The sequence below is a fragment of the Canis lupus genome, chromosome 20 (genome assembly GCF_011100685.1).
Source record: "Canis lupus familiaris isolate Mischka breed German Shepherd chromosome 20, alternate assembly UU_Cfam_GSD_1.0, whole genome shotgun sequence".
Lineage (NCBI taxonomy): Eukaryota > Metazoa > Chordata > Mammalia > Carnivora > Canidae > Canis > Canis lupus.
In genome coordinates this window covers 4,140,027-4,162,583 of record NC_049241.1, presented here as the reverse complement: position 1 = coordinate 4,162,583, position 22,557 = coordinate 4,140,027, and the positions used below count along the sequence as shown (strand labels likewise).

The following is a 22,557-nucleotide window of genomic DNA, read 5'->3' as shown; positions in this document are numbered from 1 at the left end:
TGCAACCCCTGTTTGGTGGGAATGTGTACTGCTCAGCCATGCGTACATGGGCATGCGAGTGTGTGTGCACACACACAGATACACATATACACAGACTTGCACAAAGTGTCAGGTCACACTTTTGGTTTTTCAAAGCAATTGTGAGGAAAACCTGGTAGAAGGGGGGGTTGTTGGTCATTGGGATATTTGTGGAGAAGGCCACGCTGTGTGTCTTGCTTGTGTGTGTCTGGACTAGGGGCCCAGGATCTCTGCAGGCTTGCTGCCAAGCTGTGAACTTCCCTGAAAGTAAGTCCACCTCAGGCCTCTTTGAGCTAGAGTGGTTCTTAAAAGCACCCCGAGTTCTCTCTCTCCCTTGGCCCCAACATCAGTAAATTCAGTGGATATTGAAAATATTCTCCCCAAATCCAGCCATTTCTCCACGACCTTCCTTCCTCCTCGTCGGGTCCCACACCTGGCACCTCTGGGGTCCCTGGCACCCGCATCAATCCTGCTGCCCTCTGGCTATTCTGCAGACCTTCCTGTAGGCAGTGTCCTCCTTTGTAAGTGAAAATCAGATTGTGTCATTTCCCTGCTTTAAATTCCATGAGGCTCCCTCTCATTTTAATTTTTTTAAAAGATTTATTTAGTCATGAAAGGCACACACACAGACACACACACCACACACACACACAGAGAGAGAGAGAGAGAGAGAGAGAGAGAGAGAGAGAATGGCACAGGCAGAGGGAGAAGCAGGCTCCATGCAGGGAGCCCGACGTGGGACTCGATCCCGGGTCTCCAGGATCACACCCTGGGCTGAAGGCAGCGCTAAACCGCTGAGCCACAGGGCTGCCCTCCCTCTCATTTTAAAACACTGCTGACCTCTGCCCATGTCTGTTTCCATCTTCCCCCGCCCCCTTGCCCACCCAGGCTGGTCCTTTTTCCCAAACACATCACTCCTGCTCTGGGGCCCCCGCACCGCACATTCCTTCTGCCTCACATCCTTTATCACAGCCAGCACCCCAGAGCCCGTTCTCTGAGCGCATCTCTCCCTCCTAGCCTCTGGGCCTCCCAGGGCCTCCCTTGATCACTGATGTCTAAAGACCCCTCTCCTGGTACACCTGTGTAGCTCAGTGGTTGAGCGTCTGCCTTCAGCTCAGGGTGTGATCCGGGGTCTGGGGATTTAGTCCACATCGGGCTCCCCACAGGGACCCTGCTTCTCCCTCTGCCTGTATCTCTGCCTCTCTCTGTGTCTCTCATGGATAAATAAATAAAGCTTAAAAGAAGTCCCCTCTCCCCACGAAGCTCCAGCCCATCAGCCAAGCACTTGGCACTGTGATTCATTCCTCACCCCTTGGGAATGCCAGCTCCATGGGGGCCAGGGCTCCCTTGTCACATTCGCCACTGGGTTTCCTTCCTCCTTCTTGGAAGGAAGAACAGTGTCATGTCAGTCCTGAGCAGGTCTTGTTTTGTCCCCATCTTCTGTAGGCACCTGCTTACTCATGCCCAAGGGAGCCAGATGCCAGCTTCATGGTCAGGTTGGCAGGGGGGTGTGGCAGCCTCCTCTTACAGAGCCTCTCTTTCCACGCGTGCCCTTTCTGACATCTTCATGGTTAGAATTTTGCCCTGCGCCACCTGCCCTTCCTTCTCCCTCTTACCAACCTCAAGCTGACTTTGCAGGTGGAAAACAGGGGTCCAGAGAGGGGGCGGGGCTGCCCTGGCTCACACCAGGAGGTGGTGTCACACTGGGAGTCCAGTGTAGGTCCCTGAAATCTCTGTCTGGGGGGGCCTTTGTTGGCACCTATAGTTTTTCTGCCTTCTCCTGCTCACATCCCCAGTACCCTGTTCCTGGAACGCAGGCCTGGGCTCTGGCACTATTTTAAACTTGTGTTTTGCTGATGTATGAGATGTTACAGATGAGGAAACAATCTCCGAAGGGACTAGTCCTAGGTCAATGAAGAGTGAGTGACAGAGTCTTCCAGGACTCGGTTCATGCCACCACAGGCTGCAGCCTTGGAAGAAGCAGCCCATAGCCTGGCATTGTAATAGAGCATGCTGGGGTACAGCAGAGGGCTGTGTTTACGGGAGCTCCTGCTGTCCAGCAGCCCTCCCAGCTGACCAGAGTTGTAGAATTGAGGGAATCCAATGCACGTTGAGTGGCCTCAGGGAATCCAAGCAAAAAGAGGAGCTCAAGAAAACCCAGGGCATGGCAGTGCTAGGGCAACAAGTCCAAGGGCCTGGAAGTGAGTGGGAGCCAGGGCTGGGAGGCATGTGGCGTAAGTCTGAACAGTTTGAATTTCTGGGTGGTGGGAGCAGTTAGAAAATTTTGAGCACGGGCATAGCTGCCAAAGTAAGGTCATACTGTATGAAATAGCCACTATTCAATGATTTTTGGCCTCCAAAAATGGCAACAGCGCATATGATTCAGCCTAATAGCAATTCTGGAAGATTCATTAAAGGGTGGCTATAACACTCATTCATTTATTATGTCATTTATTAACTCATATATTCACCAAATATTTATTGAGTGCCCAGCATGGCTGGAGGCTGCCGTTCCAGCCTGTTTGGTCAAGGAAGGCCTCTGGATTCATGAGGGAATAAGCCATGGGCATGTTTGGGGAATGGTGTGCGGGGCAAAGAGGATGGATGTACAAAGGCCCCCAGGCAGGAACGTGTTTGAGGTCCAGTGAGTGGGCTAGTGTAGCTGGAGTATATCAAGCAGGTGGAGGAGGAAGTCTCAGAGGCCAGAGAAGGAGCCAGGAGGGGGACAGCATGACATCTTCTGGCAAAGTCAAGGGTTGGGGTTTTCCTCCAGAGAATGGACAGCAAGGGAATGGCAGATCTGGCTTTGGATTTAGCAGCATTGCTCTAGGTGCTGGGAATGGAATGAACTGTGGAGGGGCCAGGATAGGAATTAGAGTCTGGTCCAGTCTTCCAGGCAGGAGGTGATCCTGGCTACGGCCTAAGTGATGGCAGTGGAGTTCTGCTTTGGAAATGAGTTGTAAAGGATGGAGGGAGCTGATGACCCGAAGGCCACTTAGGAAGAAGTTACCCTGGGCCTGGAACCTGAAAGGTGGTGGCAATAGAGAGAGGAAGAGGAGGCCCAGGTGAGACCCCCAGGGGCTAAGAAGTTACTTCCCCTCTGAGCCTTGCTTTCCTCATGTATAAACATATCCTACTTGAGGACACCAAGAAGCAAGCCTCAGATTTTGGCTTTCTGGCCTCTTCCCCAGTGCTCTTGCCCTTAAGGGATTGCCTCTTCCTGGGTGAGGCTCGGGCTGCCTTGTGGGTGAGGCATCAAGAGTGTAGTCTTTGACTTTGGGAGTTTTGGCCACCAAGGCCACACTCTGGATGGCGGGGAAACATCACCTCCCCCCACTACCTTCCTACTTCTACTTACATCATTGGCCAGAACTCAGTCACATAACCACATCTAGCTGCAAGGGAGTCTGGGAAACATAGTCTTTTCTTCTCAGAGTAGCTCTGAGATAAGCTCAGGGTCTGTGACAAGAGGAAGGGGAAAGTTGACATTGGGGTGGGCAACTACCCCCGGCATAGTATTCATCTTATGCTGAGACCTAAAGGCTCACCTTCCTCTGTCTCCTCTGCCTCTGCTCTGGTCTCCAGCTCTGTGTTTTACGGCTCTGTTTCCCCTCCTGAATAGCTCTCAGGAGCTGTTTTACTGTATAGCTCTCAGGAGAAGGCCATGGGCATGTACCAGACAAAGCCCTCTTGGATGCTAGAAACTACAACCCAGTTGAAGCCCCCTCAGGCAAAAAGGTGAATTTGTGTCTGTTTGAGTCACTGCAAAGTCAGGGATGGTACTGACTTTTGGAATGGTTTGGATCAGAGGTGGTGTTGGCTTCTGCCAACCCCAGAATGCCTCTTGGGGTAGCAAGATGGCTCTTACAGTGCCAGAACCACAACTTCCAGGTTCTAGATTTGCAAGAGAGAGCATTAGCCTTTCTCTGGTGACACCTACAGAAGTCCTACAGTTCACCCTGGGTGGATTAGCCAACAGGGCTTGACTTTGGGTCATGTGTCCATCCCAAACCAATCACAGTGGCCAAGGGCAGTGCTTTTGTTGGCCAGGCCTAGGAGCCCCACCTAGACCATCTCTCAGGGGACAGGGACTGTTCATGAGTCTATAAGCCAGCCCGGGGCTTCTGTAACAAACAACCACGGGCTGGGCAGCTTAGACAAAGATGCTTCTTTTCTCACTGCTCTGGAGGCCGGAAGCCCAAGATCAAGGTGTTAGCAGGTTTGATTTCTTCTGAGGCCCTCTCCTTGCCCTACAGATGGCCACTTTCTTACTGTGTCCTCACATGATCTTTCCCCTGTGGACATGCTCTTCATGTCTCTGTGTGCTCATCTCCTCTGCTTATAAGGACACCGGTCTGACTGGGTTAGGACCCACCGTAATGGCCTCATTTCAACTCAACCCCTGCTTTGAAGGTCATACCTCTGAATACACACTGTCCTTTGTCATATTCTGTAACACTGGGGGTTAGAGCTGCAACATATGAAGGGGATGGGAGACACAAGTCAGCCCATAACAATGAGCAACCAGAAAGTGGAATGGTCTGTGCTTTAGGGAAAGGCCAATAGGATGTAGTGGGTGCTCAGAGGTGAGACTCCAAGGTGGGAGAAGTGGACTGGACAGTGAAGATAGCCCTTGATCTGGGTTTTAAGGGGTAGGAAGAATTTCACCAGTGAATGGGATCCCTGGCAGAGGGAATCATGGGGCAAAGACATGGATGTTGGATTGCTAAGAGGATCTTGAACAGGAGTCTGCAGCCTCAGGAGGCAGGGGGTCAGTAGCCTCAGATGATATTGCAGGCCAGCTCTCCAGGGCTCTTAAATGCCAGGGGTTATCGGAATGAGGTATGTGGCTCCATATCAAATTTATCAGGTTCTACCCAGTGTGGCCCTTGGGGGCTTAAGAAGGCATTCACCTCCCCTTCAGCCTTTTCCTTTCCTTAAATAACTCCGTGAACTCCCCTTGAATCTGCCACCCAACACAACTAGAACTGAGAATGGGTAATTTATACTTGCTGTAGCCATCCCTTGTGCACCCCCTGCCTCTCCCTCCCAAGCCACACTGTCTCTATCCTGAGTCTTGGGTTTCCCATTCCTTGCTTGTTTATGTTTGTTGTATCATAGCGATATAGTCCCCAGAAGTAAATTATTTGGTTTTAGTTGTATTTAATTTTATAAAGAAAAGACATCATGCTATATGCAATCTTTTGGATTTACTATTGTCACTTACTAGTAAAAAAAAAAAAAAAAAAAAAAACCATCTACAGTATTCCTTCAGCTGTTGTTGATTCCTTTTGGCTGTGGTAATAGACTCCAGTCTATACTCCTGTGCTTTTAGTTAGGGGGCATCTGGGTCACCTTTAAGCATTTGGTGTCACATTGCCACCATCGGCCTCTTTGAGCATGTCTCCTGGCACCCATGTGCGTGTGTTTCTCTTGAGTGTATACAGAGGAGTGAATTGATGGCCACAGGGTATGAATGTCAACCTGATTTCTGCAGTGATTGTGCCAAGTGCCCGCCAGCAGAATTGATTGACAGCTTCTCCAATACTTGGGATTATCCAGATTTCATACCTAGGGAACAGGTATAAAATGCCTTCTTACTGTTGTCTTGATTTCCCCTGAGAAATAATTTGGGGGAACCCTCTTCCTTTATGTATTGGCTGTGCATGTTTACTCTTTTGTGAGTTGCCTGTTCATGCTTTTTGCCCATTTTTCCATCCAGTTGTATGTTCTTCCCTCAGGTTTGGCCATCGTGATTATAGTACTGAGTCATGGTGCAGGGGAGCAAGGCTGGACCAGGCAGGCCCCAGGGATGGTGGCCCAAGTGGGGCTTCACTCTCCTGTCCTTTGTCTTTTCACCGAGGATCCATAGCAGCCAGGCACTGCGACAGCCCTTCCTCCTGTATGGCTTCATCCATCCCTGCAAAAGGTGGTCTGTCTACCTCCATCTCAGGCTCTGAGTGAGGCAGAGGCTGACCAAAGTCAACTAGCTGTTTTGTGGTAGAGCTGAGATGGGCAGTGCCAAGTTCCCTGCTGCTGGGAGATTCTTCTGTTTTGTGAGCCTGCCAGATTTCAGATTCTCTAAGCTGACATGTATTTGAGAACCTTATCTTGTTGGTAGACCATGTGGCAGCCAAGTGAGAATTCATAGGAAAGTCACACAGCTAGGTTTCCATCCCAGTCCCATCACTAGGACTCTGAGAGAGTACCTCACCTTTCCTATCTCAGTCTGCTCATCTGCAGAATGGGGGAGTCCCATGATCCACCTTGCCAGGTGACAACATTGTGAGGGATATAAGACCCTGGCACCTGTAGATTAAGTCCATCAGAAATCATCCCTTTACCCCTCCCAGGAGGCTCACATGCCCATCTCAGATGAAGATGAGCTCAAGGAATTGAGGATGCATGCACTAGATTTTATTCTCAGAGCAGTAGAGTGGGCAGATGTAGAGAAGAATGGGGAGAAGCTATTGATGCAATTGCTAATCTAAGCTCACCATTTGGACTCTACCTATGAAATGAATCTGCCTGTCAGTCTACTTCTCACACCTCTGTCACCACCTTCTGGTTCAAAACCTCCATCTTTAGAGAGTTGTTGCCCAGACAGCTCCATCAGCCCCTCATGTACCCCCGCCTCCAACCACACAGCCATCCAGCATAGCATCTTCTCAGCATTGCTCTGATCATGGCATCCCCCTGTGTAAAACCCTGTAGTGGTTTCTTGTTCCTCTGGGAATCAAATATGGACAGGGCCCCTGGTCCTTTACAGACCTTGGTGACCTGCAGCCAGACTCCATCTCCACTCCATCTTCGTCTCATTTCCACCACAGCTCCTTGCCTTTCTTTTGACCCTCAAGCATGCTCTCTCCCCGGACGCTCTTCTGCCCTTCCATTCCTGGCTTACATGTCACCTTCCTAGAGAAGCCTTCATGACACCCCTGTGTAGCATAGACCACCTGTCCCTGTCTGCTCTTTACCTTGCTGGATTTTTCATATCACGTCACTACCTGGGGACAGATTCTCTATTTGCTCATTTGTGCAGCACTGTATGAGAGTTCAGCCCTGAGGCCACCTGCTTGGTTCTTTTCCTGTCTTCCCCACTTACTAGCTATGGACCTTGACCAAACAGCAATGATAATAGCATCTGTTCCATAGGTTGTGTCCCATAGGTTGAGATCATTTATTCCCCATCAAGCATTCAGAACTGTCTGGCACAGTTCTCCAGAAATCATAGTTGTGGTGTTGCTATCATCTATCTCTTGGGCCAGAAGACAGCTCTGTGAGGAAGCAGAAGCCTCTGACACAGCACCTGGCATGTGGAAGACATGGTGGCCACAGATGGGCACTGAGGATGTGGGGACCTCCCTGGGTACTGGTACCTGCACTTAACTCCCTCTGGAGGCAGGAAATGGAAGAGAAGGGTGAGAGGGAGAAGGTGGCAATAGATAGGAGGTATCCCAGCAGGTTTCCACTCAAATGCCATCTCCTCCAGGAAGCCTTCCTTGATCATCAAGGTTGGTCAACTTGTACTGATGTTTCTACAGCACTTACCACTCTCAGAAGTAACATTGCTTACTTTTGTAAGGATATGTCCAATATCAGTCTTTTCCCTGACCGTGGGGGTGTCCATGGAACCCAGGCCTGTCAATCATCTTCTCCTGGGACACCCCCCAGAGCCTGGCACACAGCAGGTGCTCAGGAAACACATGAAGACATGCACGACCCTGAAGCTCCTCTCTACCCTGTACCAGCTGTTGCTCTGAGCCCCTGAGGACAAGACCTGGCTCTTGTTTCTCTTCTGACTCCCAGGTCTGGGTTATACCTCATGCACAGGAAGCACTCTGTTCCCTCCGTTGTGTGAGCAAATGCTTTTTATTGTGGCCCCAATACAAGACTGCACATTTTCATTTTAACCCATCTTAGCCTGGCCTTCTGTTGGTTCTCCCTTCCACCTTTGCACTGGCTTCAAATGGGATAGAAACTCTGATTAGGTCAAGGCCTAGGGAAGACCCTTTCCCCATAGCATGATTTGAGAAGACTTGGTCCCAGGGTCTGTTCAGCAGAACAGCAGGGCCCACCCCCTCTCTTCCTCCCTCCACTACCACCAAACCCTCTGAAGAAACATAGGAGGGTTTTTTGGATGATAAATTGGGGAACTTAGAATGCTATGCTCCCTGCTCAAGGGAGCCAGAATGCCCACCAGCATATTAAAGGCTCTGAAAAGTCTTACAGGCAGGAGAACATCTTGAACAGTGTTCCCCTGGAAGGTCCATTCATTTCTGACCTGGGACTCACTGACCATCTGGTGGAACTCCTCTTCAGAGGCCCCCCACACTAAGAAACACCACTCCGGAGATTCTCACAGCTTGATCATGCTCATAATGTGGTTTGGGACTAACCAGGAATTGACCTAGGTGTATTCAGTCACCAAGTCCTACGTCTTTCCGCAGTGGCACAGTAGAGGCACGCCCTAGCCTCTGACATTGGCATGCACAGTGAAATGTATTCAAGTCCCCCCCCTTTCAAAGGGACTTGAAAGTCCCTTCAATCAGCCACAAAATTCAGAATACCTGGTTTTCTACAGTAAAACATTTGTATGAATATATAATGTATATGTAGTAATGTACAGTATAGAAGGAAGAGTATGTGTCTAAAGTATAAGTATACATGTTAGTGTTCTTTTGTTTTTTTTGATCCCACATGTACGTGGATTTCTCTGTATTTGACTTTCTGCGTCTGATTTGGTTCACTTTGTGTAATGTTCTCCAAGTCCATCCATGTTGTCACAAATGGCAGGAGTTCCTTCTTCATTAGGGCTGGATAATATCCAACTATATGTATCAATCATATTTTCCTTATCCATTCATCCATTGATGTTCACATAAGTTGTTTGCACATCTTGGCTTTTGTAGATAATGCTGCAGTGAACACAAAGGTGCAGGTATCTTTCCAAGAGAATGATTGCGTTTTCTTTGGGTATGTTATCCAGGAGTGGGATTGCTGGATCATATATGGTCACTCCATTTTTAACTTTATGAGGAACCTCCATACTCTCTTCTATAGTGGCTACACAAATTTACATTCCCTCCCCCCCTCCAACAATATTGTCATTTATCTTTCCCTAGGTGCTTTTGGTTGAATTCATCTAGTTTAAATCCTCGTGGGATCACACACCACAAGCTCCCCCTGCCCCACCGTTGTGTCCACCCATTCAGTCATTTATCCGCCCCAAACATATTTACTAGAATCTTCTGTGTGTAGACTGATGAATAGGCCACGGGCTCTGCCCTCAAGATGCTCATGGTTTGGTGGGGAGAAGCAGCAAAGCCAGGGCTGAAATGTGCTCTGGGATCTCATAGAAGAGGAGAGGGCACTGGGCAGGGGAGCAGGTGGATTGTAGCACAGCAATGGGCTGGTCCACCACCGTGGGAGGGAGGGAGGGAGGGAAGGCCATGGTGGCAGAGAAGCAGTGAAGAGAGGGACTTGCAGGTGTGACCCAGGCACCCCAGACTCTAGGGTGTGGGGTAGGGAGCACAGAAAGGGGCTGGAGAGAGAGGTGGACATGAATCAGTCCAGCACGGCTCTGCCTGGGAGGGGATCTGTCAGAAGAATTTCTTTCCCCTGTGTCAGGGGAGAGACAGGATGTGGGAAGACAATCACATTCTTAGCACATATAGAAATTTGCAATGTCCCCAGCATTACTGTCAACAAAGAAATGGTGATTTCCCAACGTGTGCTCCTGGGGACTGCTGCATTCTTTTCCAGATACTCACGACCTCCTGTTTGGTACTCCCCCGCCAGAATTTTTCCAGGGATGGGCACAGATGACCCAGGATTCAGGCCCTGGGAGGGCACTACGCCCTCCTGCGTCTGCAAACCCGGTGATTTTGAAGCATTTCTGGACTTCTGCTCCTGTGACATTTGTCACCAGTTCTCTAGAGCCGCTCCCCCTCCCTCCCTGGGGGGACCTGCTGGGCCTAGGGTCCCTCCCCTGGGAATCTGCACCCCCACAAATGGCTCTGTCTTTTTGCCCGTTTCGGGCTGTGAAAGAGACTAGAGCACATGTCTGGTGAGCTAATGACTGCTTAGAGGGATGGATTCGAGGCCTTTCCAGGGAGTGAGAGAAACAGAAGCAAGGGGCGGGCCAGCTCCACTTTCTCTCTGCCATTTCTTAACAATACGCCATCTTGCCCCAGCGAAAGACCTATTCTTTCCCCATTCTTGCTTAGAACGCAGCTAACAAAGGACTTTTTGTCTCGTTTGCATTTTTTTTTGCAAGCTTCAGTTCATCCTGGGTTTTAGCTCTCCTGACGCTATTCTTTGAGATGAGTCTTTTGTTATAATGTTCCCGTTCCAGCTTTCCTATGGTGGACAGACAGACAGACACACACACACACACACACTCACACGCTTACACCCTTACACACGCTCTGTCTTTCATTCATCAACTGTGGGAGACTTCGCAGATAAACAATCCAGCTCCCACAGCCTCGTGGGAAGAGACAAGAGTTCAGTTCAACACACAGGCTAAGGTGCAGGACCACAAGCAGAGGGAGGGGATGTCAGGAAGGTCCCTCAGAGAGGGGACACTGGAGTGGCGTCCCCAGCATGCATCTTGTAGGAGCTCCTGCTTATTGATCCTTTCCCCGGTGTGGACCGAGTCTGTTTTGTGCTTTGTGTTTTTTTTGCCATCCAAACAAGGAGGTTAACTTAGGCCTTCAGAGGTCCATTAACTCATCCAAGGTCCTGCCATGGGCAAGCAGAGCCAGGATGCGAACCCAGATTTATTGACCTCCAGGGCCCTACTTCTAACCACCTGGCTACATTGCCCCTCATCAGGCAGACAGGAGGGAGGGCAGGTCCAGGCTGAGGGAACAGCATGTGCAAAGGCACGCTGGCAGGAAGGGGCAGACGTTGACCTTTCGTGGATGGTCAGTGGTGTGCGCTGGCTTTGGGCGAGAAGGGCACATGCCCCTCCCCCAGTTTCCGGTGCTGTGGGCCCATTATCTGAGCCAGGCGCAGCCCAGACAGGTACTACCTACACACACACACACACCCCTCTTCTTCCAGTTGCTCATCGAGAGGCTCTCTAGTTCCTCTGGATGGAGACAGCCAGCTGTGGCATTCTGAGCCCAGAAGGGCTGTGAGCCGCCATGCCACGGGACTGGCAAAGGCAACCTTTTTCCATCTGTATATTTTCCAAATCATCATATATTTCAGCTTGTGTCACTGCAGATTGCTCACTCTCTGACCCACTGGCTTTAAATAGCAAAAGAAAAAAAATACAATGCACTTTGTGGTTTCCAGTAAGATACCGTAAATACACCCAGATAATATTCCGGGGCAAGCCATTTACAGCGATTGCACAGGGCGGTGGAATGGAATCTTTCGGGCAGGCTTGCTCATCAGTTTATTTCCTCTGTACCCGCCGGAATCGTTATGGAGCTGGGCTGTGTGGAGGGCATCAACCAGGCTACCCATTTTCACCTCAGTGATAACCCGGTTCTTTGCTGAGCACCTTCTCGGGGTCTGGGCAATTCACCTCGAGGTTGCACTGACTCTTCCTGGCAACTTGGCAGCATCCTCCTGGTGGTTCCCATTTCACAGATGTGCAAGCTGAGACTCAGGGAGGCAGTGTCCTTGCTCAGGGTCACCCGGCTGAATAAGGAGTAGAGAGGAAAGACAGACAAGCCCTATCTTACCCAAGTTCTGAGTGGAAGCCAGCCACTTCTGGGTGGAAAATGTACCTGCACTGAGAATTAAGGAGGATGGGGTGGAGGTGAGAGTGGGGGCCTCATGTCGGGAGTGAGGAGAGCCTGGGTCTAGTCCCCCTGGTCTTGCTGAGTCGCTGGTGACTTTGGGCAAGTCTCCTGGCCTCCATGAACCTGTCATTCCAGGAGGGACCCATGGGCTTTCTGTCTGTGGCTCTGGCGGTCTATTCTCTGATTCTGGAGACATGTGGGGCCTCTGTGCAGGGCAGGATGGTGGAGCCAGCCGAACCTGTCACTGCTGCCCTGTGCCCCTGGCTCACCTGCCTCTGCCACTGGCTAGACCACTTCGGGGTCCTCATCAGGGCCACCCCTGGGCCTGGAGCCCTCTCTCCCCACAGACAGAGGTGCATGGCTGGCTCCTCGGAGCTCTAAAGTTGCCACCCCTACTCTTTCCCTGCTCCCAGCACTGCTCTGTTCTATGTTCTTCAGAGTCCTCAGCTGCCACCAAGTGGTGTGATCTTACTGTCTGTCCCCCTGTGAAGGCAAGACCATGCCTGAATCTGTCCTTGTGGTATCTCCAGCACCCAGCACAGTGCCTGGCACCTAGTAGGCATTCAAGAAATATATGTGGAGTGCAGGAACAGGGCACATGGCTTGGTCAAGGAAGTTTGATGGAGGTTCTTCCTCTGCTCGTGGGTGGGAGGGACAGGTTGACAGTCCAGACAGAGAGGACATGGGTCTTTTCTTGGAGGGCATGTGGTCAGCACTGGCCCAGCCCAGTGTGTGTTGCTCTCTGGCTTCATGTGGAAGACCTGGGGAGGAGCCTGGGCTGAGGCCAGGAGGACTGAGTGGGCATCCTGGTGTTGAGGCAGGAGAGTAGGTTGGACTCTGGAGCAGAGCTAGTTGGGTTTAATCTCAGCAGGTTGCATCACCTCTCTGAACCTTAGTTTTCCCATATGTAAAATGGAGACAGTAATGGTCCACACCTCATAGGGTAGTTGCCAGGATTGAGTTGATCTATATTGAGTGCTTAGGGAAGAGCCTCGCAAATAGTGTTTTATGACTTTGCTATGCTTATAAAGACCTGTGCCATTGGGCAGAGTTTCTGCAGCAGTAAAACAGATGTCCTACACACACTCTTGCAGATGTCTCAAGAGAGACTGACAAGGTGCCATTTGGGAAATCACCCAGCTAGAGGGGCTCCCTCAGGTGCTGAGACAGGGGCTGTGCTGGGAGCCCTGAGCATGGTCAGGGTCTAGGGCAGTCCGTGGAGTGGTTAGAGATAGCAGGTGACCTCCAAGTTTTCATACTGGCTCTGCCTGAGTAAGTCACTTTTCTGAGTCTCAGTATCCCCACTGATAAAATGCAGTATCCCCATGCAGGAGGCATGGATGGATGGAGTGTAACATGGTCTCTCACCCTGAGAGGCTGAAATTTTAAGATCTGGAGATCCTTGGAGTGCCTGGGAGGCTCAGTTGGTTGAGCATCTGCCTTCGGCTCAGGTCATGATCCTGGGGTTCTGGGATCGAGCCCCACATCAGGCTCCCTGCTCCCCAAGGAATTTGCTTCTGTCTCTCCCTCTGATGCTTGTTCTCTCTCTCTATCTCTCAATTTTTTTTTAAATCTTAAAAAAAAAAAGATTTTGGGATTCTTCTCTACCTTCTTTTTGCCATCAAAACCTGTTCTTAGCTTAGCAAGTCATTTTCTTAGAATGAGCCTTATAAATTATTTGTTGATATGTTTTGACTGATAACCGAATGGCATTTCTTGGCAGAAATAAAGGCATTTTGATAAGCATCCATGCCTTAAGCCAAAGGAATCTCTCTTACTGTGGGCTTTCAGGTGCAGCAAGGAGCCAGGAAAGGAGGTGGGTAGGACCGAGAAGGGACACTTGGGCCTACAGTCCCAGTTCTGGCCGTGGGTGAGTGGCCTCAGTAAATCACGTCTACCTCTCTGAGTCTTGGTCTCCTCACCTGTAACATTGTGGAGAATGGTGTCTTGGGAGATACCACACAGAGCCAAGTGTAGGTCTGGCACATAGGAGGTGCTCAGCAAATGCTACTTTCTGCCTTTCTCACCCCAACCCCAACTCTCCACAAAGCCACCCAGCCTCTGGCTAACTCTCTGCTGATACCCTGGGGGCAGTAGGTTGAATGGACCAAGTTCACCACTGCTCCCCACCTGCCTAATCAGACCCTCCCTGTACCTCATTTGGGGTGGTTTTCCTAAGGAGTAGGTAAGCATACTTTTCCAAAGTGCCTAGCAGGGAGCCTGGCAAATAAGCCCTAAATAAAGGTCATATGGTTGTTGGCCACTGACCAAGTTTGGAGCTTTCATTCTTTCATTCATTCATGCATGCATGCATGCAACAGAATTTACCAAGTACCTACTGTGTGTCAGGCTCTGGGGACCCAGTGGGGAACATGACAGAGTGATTGCCTTCAAGGAAATTATATTCCAGCGGAGCAGTGGGAGCGGTTGGTGTGTGAGGAACAGACGATAAATCTAAAATGGCAGGAGGGCTATGGAGAAAATTAGATCAGGGGCGGAGGGAGTTTCTTTACGTCCCAAGGGTGTGCCTGTAAATTCATCAATTATAATCGCTGTAATACTCACTAGCATTTGTTTAAGCACCAGCTATGTGCCAGGTGGTACATATTTCTTCCTGCAGAGTAGGTGATACTAGCAGACATGGAAATGGAGGCACAGAGAGGTTAAGTGACTTGCCCAAGGTCATCCAGCTTCTGGCAGGGGTGCAGCTGGAATGCAGCCCTGCTCATTCATTCATGCCTCACACATTGTGGTGAGAGTTGTAAACAGTGGAAGTGAGACAGACACGATCCCCATCCTCCTATGAACCTGAAGGGTGGCTGAGTACACAGACAGCAAAATAGGACTTGGAAGTAATAATTACAAAAACGACCATGATGGTTGGCATTTACGGAACACTTAGTACATGCCAGGCTCTGTGCTCAGCACCTTCCCCTCATTCTGTGATTCACTCGTGGTTGATGTCATTGTGCCCATTTCACAGAGGAAGCAACAGAGGTGTAAAGGGGTTAACAGCCTGATGCCCAGGCCAGTTTCCTCAGTGGCCAGGTGGGCGGTGGGGGAGAAAGGGAGGTGGGACTGAGCAGTGCCAGTCTAATGTTGGTGGGCAAGGCCACCATCCAGGTCAATAGCAGAGGTTCATGGTGACCCTTAGCATCCAGAGGCACTGGACTTGAGCAGCCAGTCCCTGGGTTCCTGGGGACTCTCACAGCCATAGCCTTCACGTCCCTGGGGCAGGGGTGCTGAGGTGAAGGCCAGATTGGCAGAGAGGGGAAGGCCATGGCGCATGGTGGCACTTCACTCTGGTGTGGGGAGTCCACCTTGAACTCAGGGGAGTTAAATGTGTCAGGGTGCAGCTGCCCTCCCCCAGCCTTAAGGGGGTGTGCCTGGAAACAGAAGCTGTGTTTGACTGTCCGTCACCATCTCCATCACTGTACGCTACTCAAGGGGCTCAGGGACACCAGGGGACCATCCTGCGGGGCAGGTACAGCAGCTGCATACAAAATTACCACAAAGGTCCTGCCACTCCCCACCCTGCCCCTGCCCCCGCACCCCCCCCCACCGCCCCAGGGAGGAGTCTGGGAGAAGAGCAAAGCTCTGATGACCAGCCTGCCCCCCCGCTCAATTTGTATACTCCATTCTTGGTCTGGTCAAGGGGACAGGTCTCCCTTCAGCTGGAGAGCCTGCCAATGGTGCCCGCTGTACCTCGGGTCATTAAATCCCTGGGGACCGGTCTTGATCTGTATGGGGTGTCTGGAGGCTCAGTCTGCGGCTCAGCTCTGCTGCTCCCTGTCTGGGTGGCTTGCGCAAGCTGGACCTTTCTCCTGGCTTCAATTCTTTCAAACATAAATGAAGATCAATGTAGCCTCCCAGCCTTTACCTTTCCCAGCAGTAAAGAACTGTTACTACCGACATCAGGAGACATTGTAATAAATCTAACCTTTGGCGCCCCTTTTTCATACTGGGCCCTGTGCTAAATGCTTCATCTTTGTTAGTTTTTTTAATTCTCTACCCTAAGAAAGTGAGTGGTTGTTATCCTGATTTTATAGTGGAAGGACTGAAGCCCAGAGTTTGGGTGAGAGTTTACCTGAGGTCACACAGCTGGAAAGCGAAATGGGGATGACCTCCTGCCCCTCGTCTTGCTCTCTTTATGCCCTTCATCTGATGATTCTCTTCTTTGATGTTGTTGAGGGTCTAATCTCGCTGTTGGCTGTCTCCAGCATATTATTTTCTTGTGTGTTTGATGGTCTGTGCTGTGAACTGATGCCTGGGGGCTTTGTCTTTGCTTCTCCAGGGGTCTTAGGGAATCACCAGCCTGGGGCTGGTCTTCCCGCCTGACTTGGGAGCCCCTGAGCATGCAGAGGGACAAGTTGGAGCCAAATCTCAAAGGCAGGGACAAGACTCCCAGTTCCCAGGAGATTCTGGTTTCCTCACCCTCGTACCTCCTGTTCTGGCCACGTCACACCTGCTTTCCTGGGGGCGGGGCTGATTTTTCCCAATCTACCCTCTTCTGTGGAGTCTATCCATCAAGTACTAGCTCCTTTCCAATGTTCTGCCCCGGTGGGACTCAAGTCCTGATCACTGGTCCTGAGGCCTTAAATCGTCCTTGAGGCCTTAATTCGCTAGCTCCCTTTTCTGCAAGAGCCCAGCAACACGAGATGGCCACTTTCCGTTCCTACTTGTCCTGCTGCTGATCAGTTCTGTCTCCAACACATGGCCCCCCACGGATTCCCTGGCCTTCCTGTGAGCCCAGCCATGCACTAGAAGAGGTTATGCAGCATTTCTTAACTTCACAGCATTGTCAGGTGTCCAGCCTGCCCAGAGGTCGAGCCTATGCATATATCCACCCGGGGCTGCCTCCTGTTGATGTTACTTTGTGCTCAGCCCTCTGCAAGGCGCATGTGACACATGTATGGTTTCTCATACCAGTGTGATCAATAAGGTGTGCAGAATCAGGAACCTGGTAGGTGCTCAAATAATGCCCTTCTTCACATCCCAGGGGTTGAGATACTGTCAAAAGGAGAAGTGCCCGGTGTAGGGGTGTTTGTTGAGCTGGGTGCTGGGCTAAGCGTGTCACACACACTCCTGTAACTTCTCAGCTGCTCCTATCAGGCAGGCATTGGCATCGTCCGCATTTCCCAAATAGGGAGACTGAGGCTCAGAGAGGAGGAGGAACTTGCCTAAGTCACGGGCAGGAGGTGGTGGAGCTGGGATTGGAAGCCCTGTGAGAACAGGAGCCCCACGGATGGGCTGGCATGGAGCATCAGGGCAGAGGGCCCTGATATAGCAAAGCCATCTGACAGGTGGAGAGGCCTGCATGTCTGCAGAGCGAGAAAGCCGTAGTCGGGGATGGGGTGGGGGCAGATTGTTTGTGCCTCAGCAATCTGGGTGAGGGAGGCCTGGAGGTGGATGGGGAAATCATAACCTGAGGCCTGAAGCAGCTTGGAGGCTGCCTCACCCAGTCCTCCCCCACTGCTGAGGGCATGGCGCCACAACACCCTGGAACCCTTCTCCCTGCCCCTTGGTGCTGGCTCAGCCCTGCCTCTCTCACCTGCTCTGGGCGCGGGGCCTATTCTTCCGGGGAGCCCTCCCTGAACCCCCACTGTGAGAGAAAATTTGCTGAGGGCTCACTTGGGGCTTCCCATAGAGTGCCTGGGTTCATCTTCATCCTGTACAGTAGACTCTGCTCTTGAACCCTTTTTGTGGATGGAGAGACTGAGGCTCAGAAAGGCTAAGAGGCAGAGTGGCAGTGCTGCTGTGCCCAGCTACTCGGGATCCTTCCACTCCCACTTAAAGCCCTAGCACCGTCCTGCAGGGCCTTTATACATCCTTATAGGTAGTTTCCAGCCTCCTGGCAGGGCCGTCTCCAAAAAGCCGGGAAGACCTGTGGGAAGGCACTGCCTCAGTGCTCCCCCAATGCCCTCCCCTCCATTGGACCTACTTGTCCAGGGTTCCTCCTGCCCCTTTCCACCCTGACTGTGGGCAGTCCCTCTCCCCTCCGCTAGCCCTTGCCTTCTGTATCAGACTGATGCCCGAGGATGCAGACGTGAAGGGGGCCAGGTCCCAGCCTTCTCTGGAGAGGCTCACAGTCTAGTGCGAGGGCCATGGAGAAGAGGAAGGGATGGCCCTATAAAGGACAGGTGACACACAACAATAATAATAGGGATCAGGAGCACAAGACCTGCTGTCAGGCAGGAGCATGAGCCAGGCACGGAGCTGAGAGACTCTTAACGTTCTCTGTCGTTGCTCTGAGAAAGGCACGATTGCCATGTCCCCACCTTATAGCTGAGGAGACTGAGGCATGGGGAGGGGTCGTGGTTGGCTGAAAGTCGTTGCTCTGGCTTCGGGGCCTGTAGGGGTTTAAGAACTGCTGTGGTCTGTCGCCAGGTGCCCGTGCCGTGAGTGCGCGTGCCCCGCTTCAGGGCGGCCCCAGGTGTGGCGGGGAGCGGGTGGTTCTCACCAGGGCGCCACACGGGCCTCGCGGCAGGCTGGACAGGCTGGACAGCGGCCCTGCGCCTTCGAGTTGCTCCGTCCAGCGCTCGCCCGGGCGTCGGGGCGTCGGATGGCTCTGGACGGGCGCTGCGAGCGCCCACGGTGGAGCTTCCCGGGAGGGAGGGAGCGGCGGGTGCGCCCGGCCTGACGCCGTCCCCTCCTCCTCTCCTCGCAGGGAGCCGGGAGGCTGCCTTCACCTACGCCATCATCGCTGCCGGCGTGGCCCACGCCATCACGGCCGCCTGCACCCAAGGCAACCTGAGTGACTGTGGCTGCGACAAGGAGAAGCAAGGCCAGTACCACCGGGACGAGGGCTGGAAGTGGGGTGGCTGCTCTGCCGACATCCGCTACGGCATCGGCTTCGCCAAGGTCTTTGTGGATGCCCGGGAGATCAAGCAGAATGCCCGGACTCTCATGAACTTGCACAATAACGAGGCGGGCCGAAAGGTAGGCAGCCCGGGGCGGGCGCCCGGCAGCCCGGCAGGCCGCAGACAGCGCCGCGCCACGGGGTCGGGCACCGGACACACTGAACGACCGGGTCCCTCTTAGCACCGAGGGCTGTGACTCGGGGCATGGCAGGAGGGAGGGAGGGGGGCGACGCCCTGTCCTTGAGTCCACGGAGTCGGCTAGGGCGAGGGGGACGGGTGGAGGTGAGCTCGGTAGGAATCACCCCTGAGGAGCAGTTGCCGGGGCCGCTGAAGTGTCCTCGGTCGCCTCCACCAAGATCTGGAGCTCAGAATAAGGGAGGTGACTGTTCCATCTCCATTGCCTCTTCAGATCCTCCTGCATTCTGGGCTTAGCTTACAAGAGAGTCAGGGATGCTTCGGGATGTTCCCAGTGGAGGCGGCTGGGATGGAAAGGGGGCTGGACACTCTGTCCCATGAGCAGCTGGCTGTCCCAAGGCAGGGGAGCACATGGGTCTGCAGGCCCAGAGTATAAAGGAAGAGCCTGTGGGGAGTGAGTGTCACACAGAGGCAGGTCCTGCCACTGTGAGGACAAGCCGCAGCCACTGAGAAACAGATTGAGTTGCCGAGGAAGTGAGCTCTCCATCCCAGGAAGTATTCAAGCGCCAGCAGCTTGAACAGGTGTCTCGGGGCACCCAAGATAGGCTGCCTGGTGTGGGCGGTGTCTGGGGCAGAGGCCTGAGGTTGGGGGTGGGTTCTGGAAGTGCCTGTGAAGGCCAAGGTGCTCAGAGCCCACTCGGGAGAGGAAAATCTCCAGGGACTAGTTGGAGCTCCATAGAGGAGCGTCTGTGAGCCAGGGCAGATAGGGAGGGAGGGCTCCATGCTACCTGGACATGTGTGAGCCACAGGAGCCGGGCTGGAGCAGGAGTGACAAGCGTGAGGGAGACCGTGCATAGGGCGATGGTGAACCAGGGAACCCGGGCCCCATTTATGAGACTCCCCTGGGTTCCTGCCTGCTGTGGCTACGTGGGGAGGCCGGCCCATGGCTGCCAGACTCAGACTTCTACGTGTAATCGCTTCATTTTTAAGTGTTGGACTTTAAAACTGGTAGTCACTGGCAGACTTAAAAAATACAGAGAAGGTCGGGACACCTGGGTGGCTCAGCGGTTGAGCACCTGCCTTCGGCTCAGGGCATGATCCCAGAGTCCTGGGATTGAGTCCCTCCTCGAGCTCCCACAGGGAGCCTGCTTCTCCCTCTGCCTGTGTCTCTGCCTCTCTCTTTGTGTCTCTCAGGAATAAATAAATGAAATCTTAAAAAAAGAAAAATCAAGAAAAGGTGAAAAGAAAGATCACCAGAGGCTCAGTTGCATACATCTCCTGGCAACATGTAGGCCTTGAGCTGCTCATTCGGGTGATGGAGGATTCTGTGGCATGGTCTTGTTCTGCGAGAGCGCATCCATGGAACAGGTGTCTTCTGGCTCTGGATGTATCAGCTCACTTAATCCTCTAGGCATCCCTGTGAATGGTCTTGTCATTATCCCTGTTTCACAGGTGAAGACGTTGAGGCATAGAAATGAAGGAGGTTCCCACAGCTAATGAGCAAAGTCAGAATTCGAACCCAGCACATCTGGTTCCCGAGCTGGGCAGTCTTTGCTTGCCAAGGTGTGGTGGTCGGAGCATGGGCCGGCAGTAGGCTGCCTGGGTTCACACTCTGGCTCTGACACTCCTTCCTTCCTGGGAAGGAAGCAGAGCTGGCAGGAGTGTCCTTAGGGCTACGGTGGAGAGCGAAGGAGACAAGGCAGGAGGGCACTTACCCCGGGGCCTGGCACAGAGTTAGTCCTCGGCAAGGTTGGGTGTGATTACAAGTTGTGCAAACATGTGTCATGTTCGAGGCAGTCTGTCTGGCAAGTAGTGTCAGGAGTAGCCCGCACACCTGCAGGGGAGCCAGCCCCCCCTGGTGTGCAAAGGAATGAGACAGGCCAGCTGGCCCTTCCTGCTGCCTTCGGGTCCCCTGCCCTCCTCCTCCTCCTCTCCAGCCTCCCACCGCATCCTGTGTGTCAGAGCCTCCCCAGCTGCCCTGCCACGGTGAGTCACACAGGCAGAGCGGCTCACCTGGCCCTCCCAGGACGATGTCCTGGGGCGAAGCGTAAGGCCCTGCCTGTTCAGTCCCCCAGCTGGGAGCTCCTGCCTGGGGCCAGGGCCCCCCCTCCAGGGTTCTCCGCTACTCAGTCCTTCCTGTTTCTGTGGTCAGATCACTCCTTAGGGTTGAGGTCACAGCTCTTAGGCTCCCTCCTGCCCTGGAAGCTCCTGCTCCCTGGGGGTGGACGGAAGGAAGGCAAGTGGCTTCCCTCTTCCGGCCTGTTTCTTCACCTGTGCCTACCTGGTTGGACCCCTAGGAGACCTAAAGGAGGGACTCCCTAGCCTGGGGTAAGAAGGACTCTGGGTATATCACATGCAAGAGGGCTTGGGAAGCCACGCAGCTGCAGCAGGTGTGAGGCCCGTGGTGCTGTGCCAGGCAGCTTTGGGGCAATGCAGATGATGGGAGCTGTCAGAGGTCATAAAACCAACTTCAGTGGGCTTCCTGGAGGAAGTAAGTGCGGTCTGGCTAGGCAGAGAAGAGAGGTGAAGAGAACCCAGGTCTGGGTGGGGACTTAGGGCCAGTTTAGGGGCCAGAGCAGCTGGTCTGTGGGTCCCTGAAGGGGTAACAGCACCTGAGGAGCCGGCAAGGTTACATGCCAGGTTAAGGAATGAGGGCCTTGCGTTCTCCCCTCAGATTTTCCTGTGGCTGCCTTCTTACTGTTTAGGTTTCAGCTCAGCTGTCTTCTCCTCAGAAAAGCTTTCCTTTCACTTCCTTCCCAGCCCCTTCTCAGGTGTTGCCTCGTTCTGCAGCTTTCTGCTCTCCCTAGACCATAAGCTTGATGAGGACAGAGACCCCGTGTGTCTCACTCACGGCCACACGCCAGAGCCTGGCAGGCAGAGGCATTCTACATAGGTACGGAGTGAATGGTTGAGTGCCTGGTGGTCACTGGGGAGCCACTGATGGTTCTGGAGCAGAGGTGGTGCAGAAGTCCTAGGAGATGACTCTGGGGAGGCAGAGTGAGGCCTCCGGCAGGGTTGGAAATGGGTCTGGGAAGAGAGTGGGCTGTGTCCAAGTTGATATTTTGGAGCAGGAACAACTCTCCTAGCTCAGGGAAATGCAGCTGAAGGAAGCTCCGCACCCCTCCCAGCTCCAGTCTGGTTTGGGAGGACCCTTGCGGGTGCCTTCCTAAAACAGCCATTCATTCACCCAGGCACTGTGTATTTTCCAGAGCTCACAGGTGGAATTCGAGACTTTCCAGTGTACACAGGAAGAGACCTGAGCAACCACCAGTCTGGCTCCTTGTGGGGTGCAATCAGAGGCCACCCAGGGCAGTGGCCACACTACTCAGGCAGAGCACAGGGGGAAGGCAGCGTCCCAGCCTAGCCCTGCGGTGGCCAGACTCTCACACCCTGCTATAGGGTACCCCAAGGGTCCAGGCACACATCCAAGTGGTGAGGAGCAAGGGTAGCCACTTAGCCTGGGGTTGGTAAGGCTCAGTGTATATCAGCTCTGGGCCTCATCTCCATCTGAGGCCTCCATTCCACCATGTGATCCCCAGGTGCTGGTCAGGGCCAGGTGAAGGCATGGTGTAGGGGGCAGGGGGAGATGCCCGCAGGGTCCTGCCGTGTGTGCTGTTTGTTATTCAGAGGCACAGCGGCCCACCACAGGACCTCCCCCACAATAGGCTTCCACGGCCCCACGCACAGGAGAAAGGAGGCCAGCCCACAGCCGCCCCTGGCTGAGCATCTTGGAAGGGATCGCAGATGTGTTTATCGCTGGCTCCCTTGCTCCTGCCGTGAGA

The 22,557-nt window shown here is 53.0% G+C and overlaps 1 protein-coding gene across 1 annotated transcript in view; it reads left to right on the top strand.

The window, feature by feature from the left end:
• Window positions 1–22,557, top strand: part of WNT7A (Wnt family member 7A) — a 66,737-nt gene that overhangs the window by 6,376 nt on the left and 37,804 nt on the right. The window contains exon 3 of the mRNA XM_038565531.1: window positions 18,448–18,719. Within this exon, the coding sequence (XP_038421459.1) occupies window positions 18,448–18,719 (272 nt within the window). The remainder of the gene's footprint in view (window positions 1–18,447; window positions 18,720–22,557) is intronic.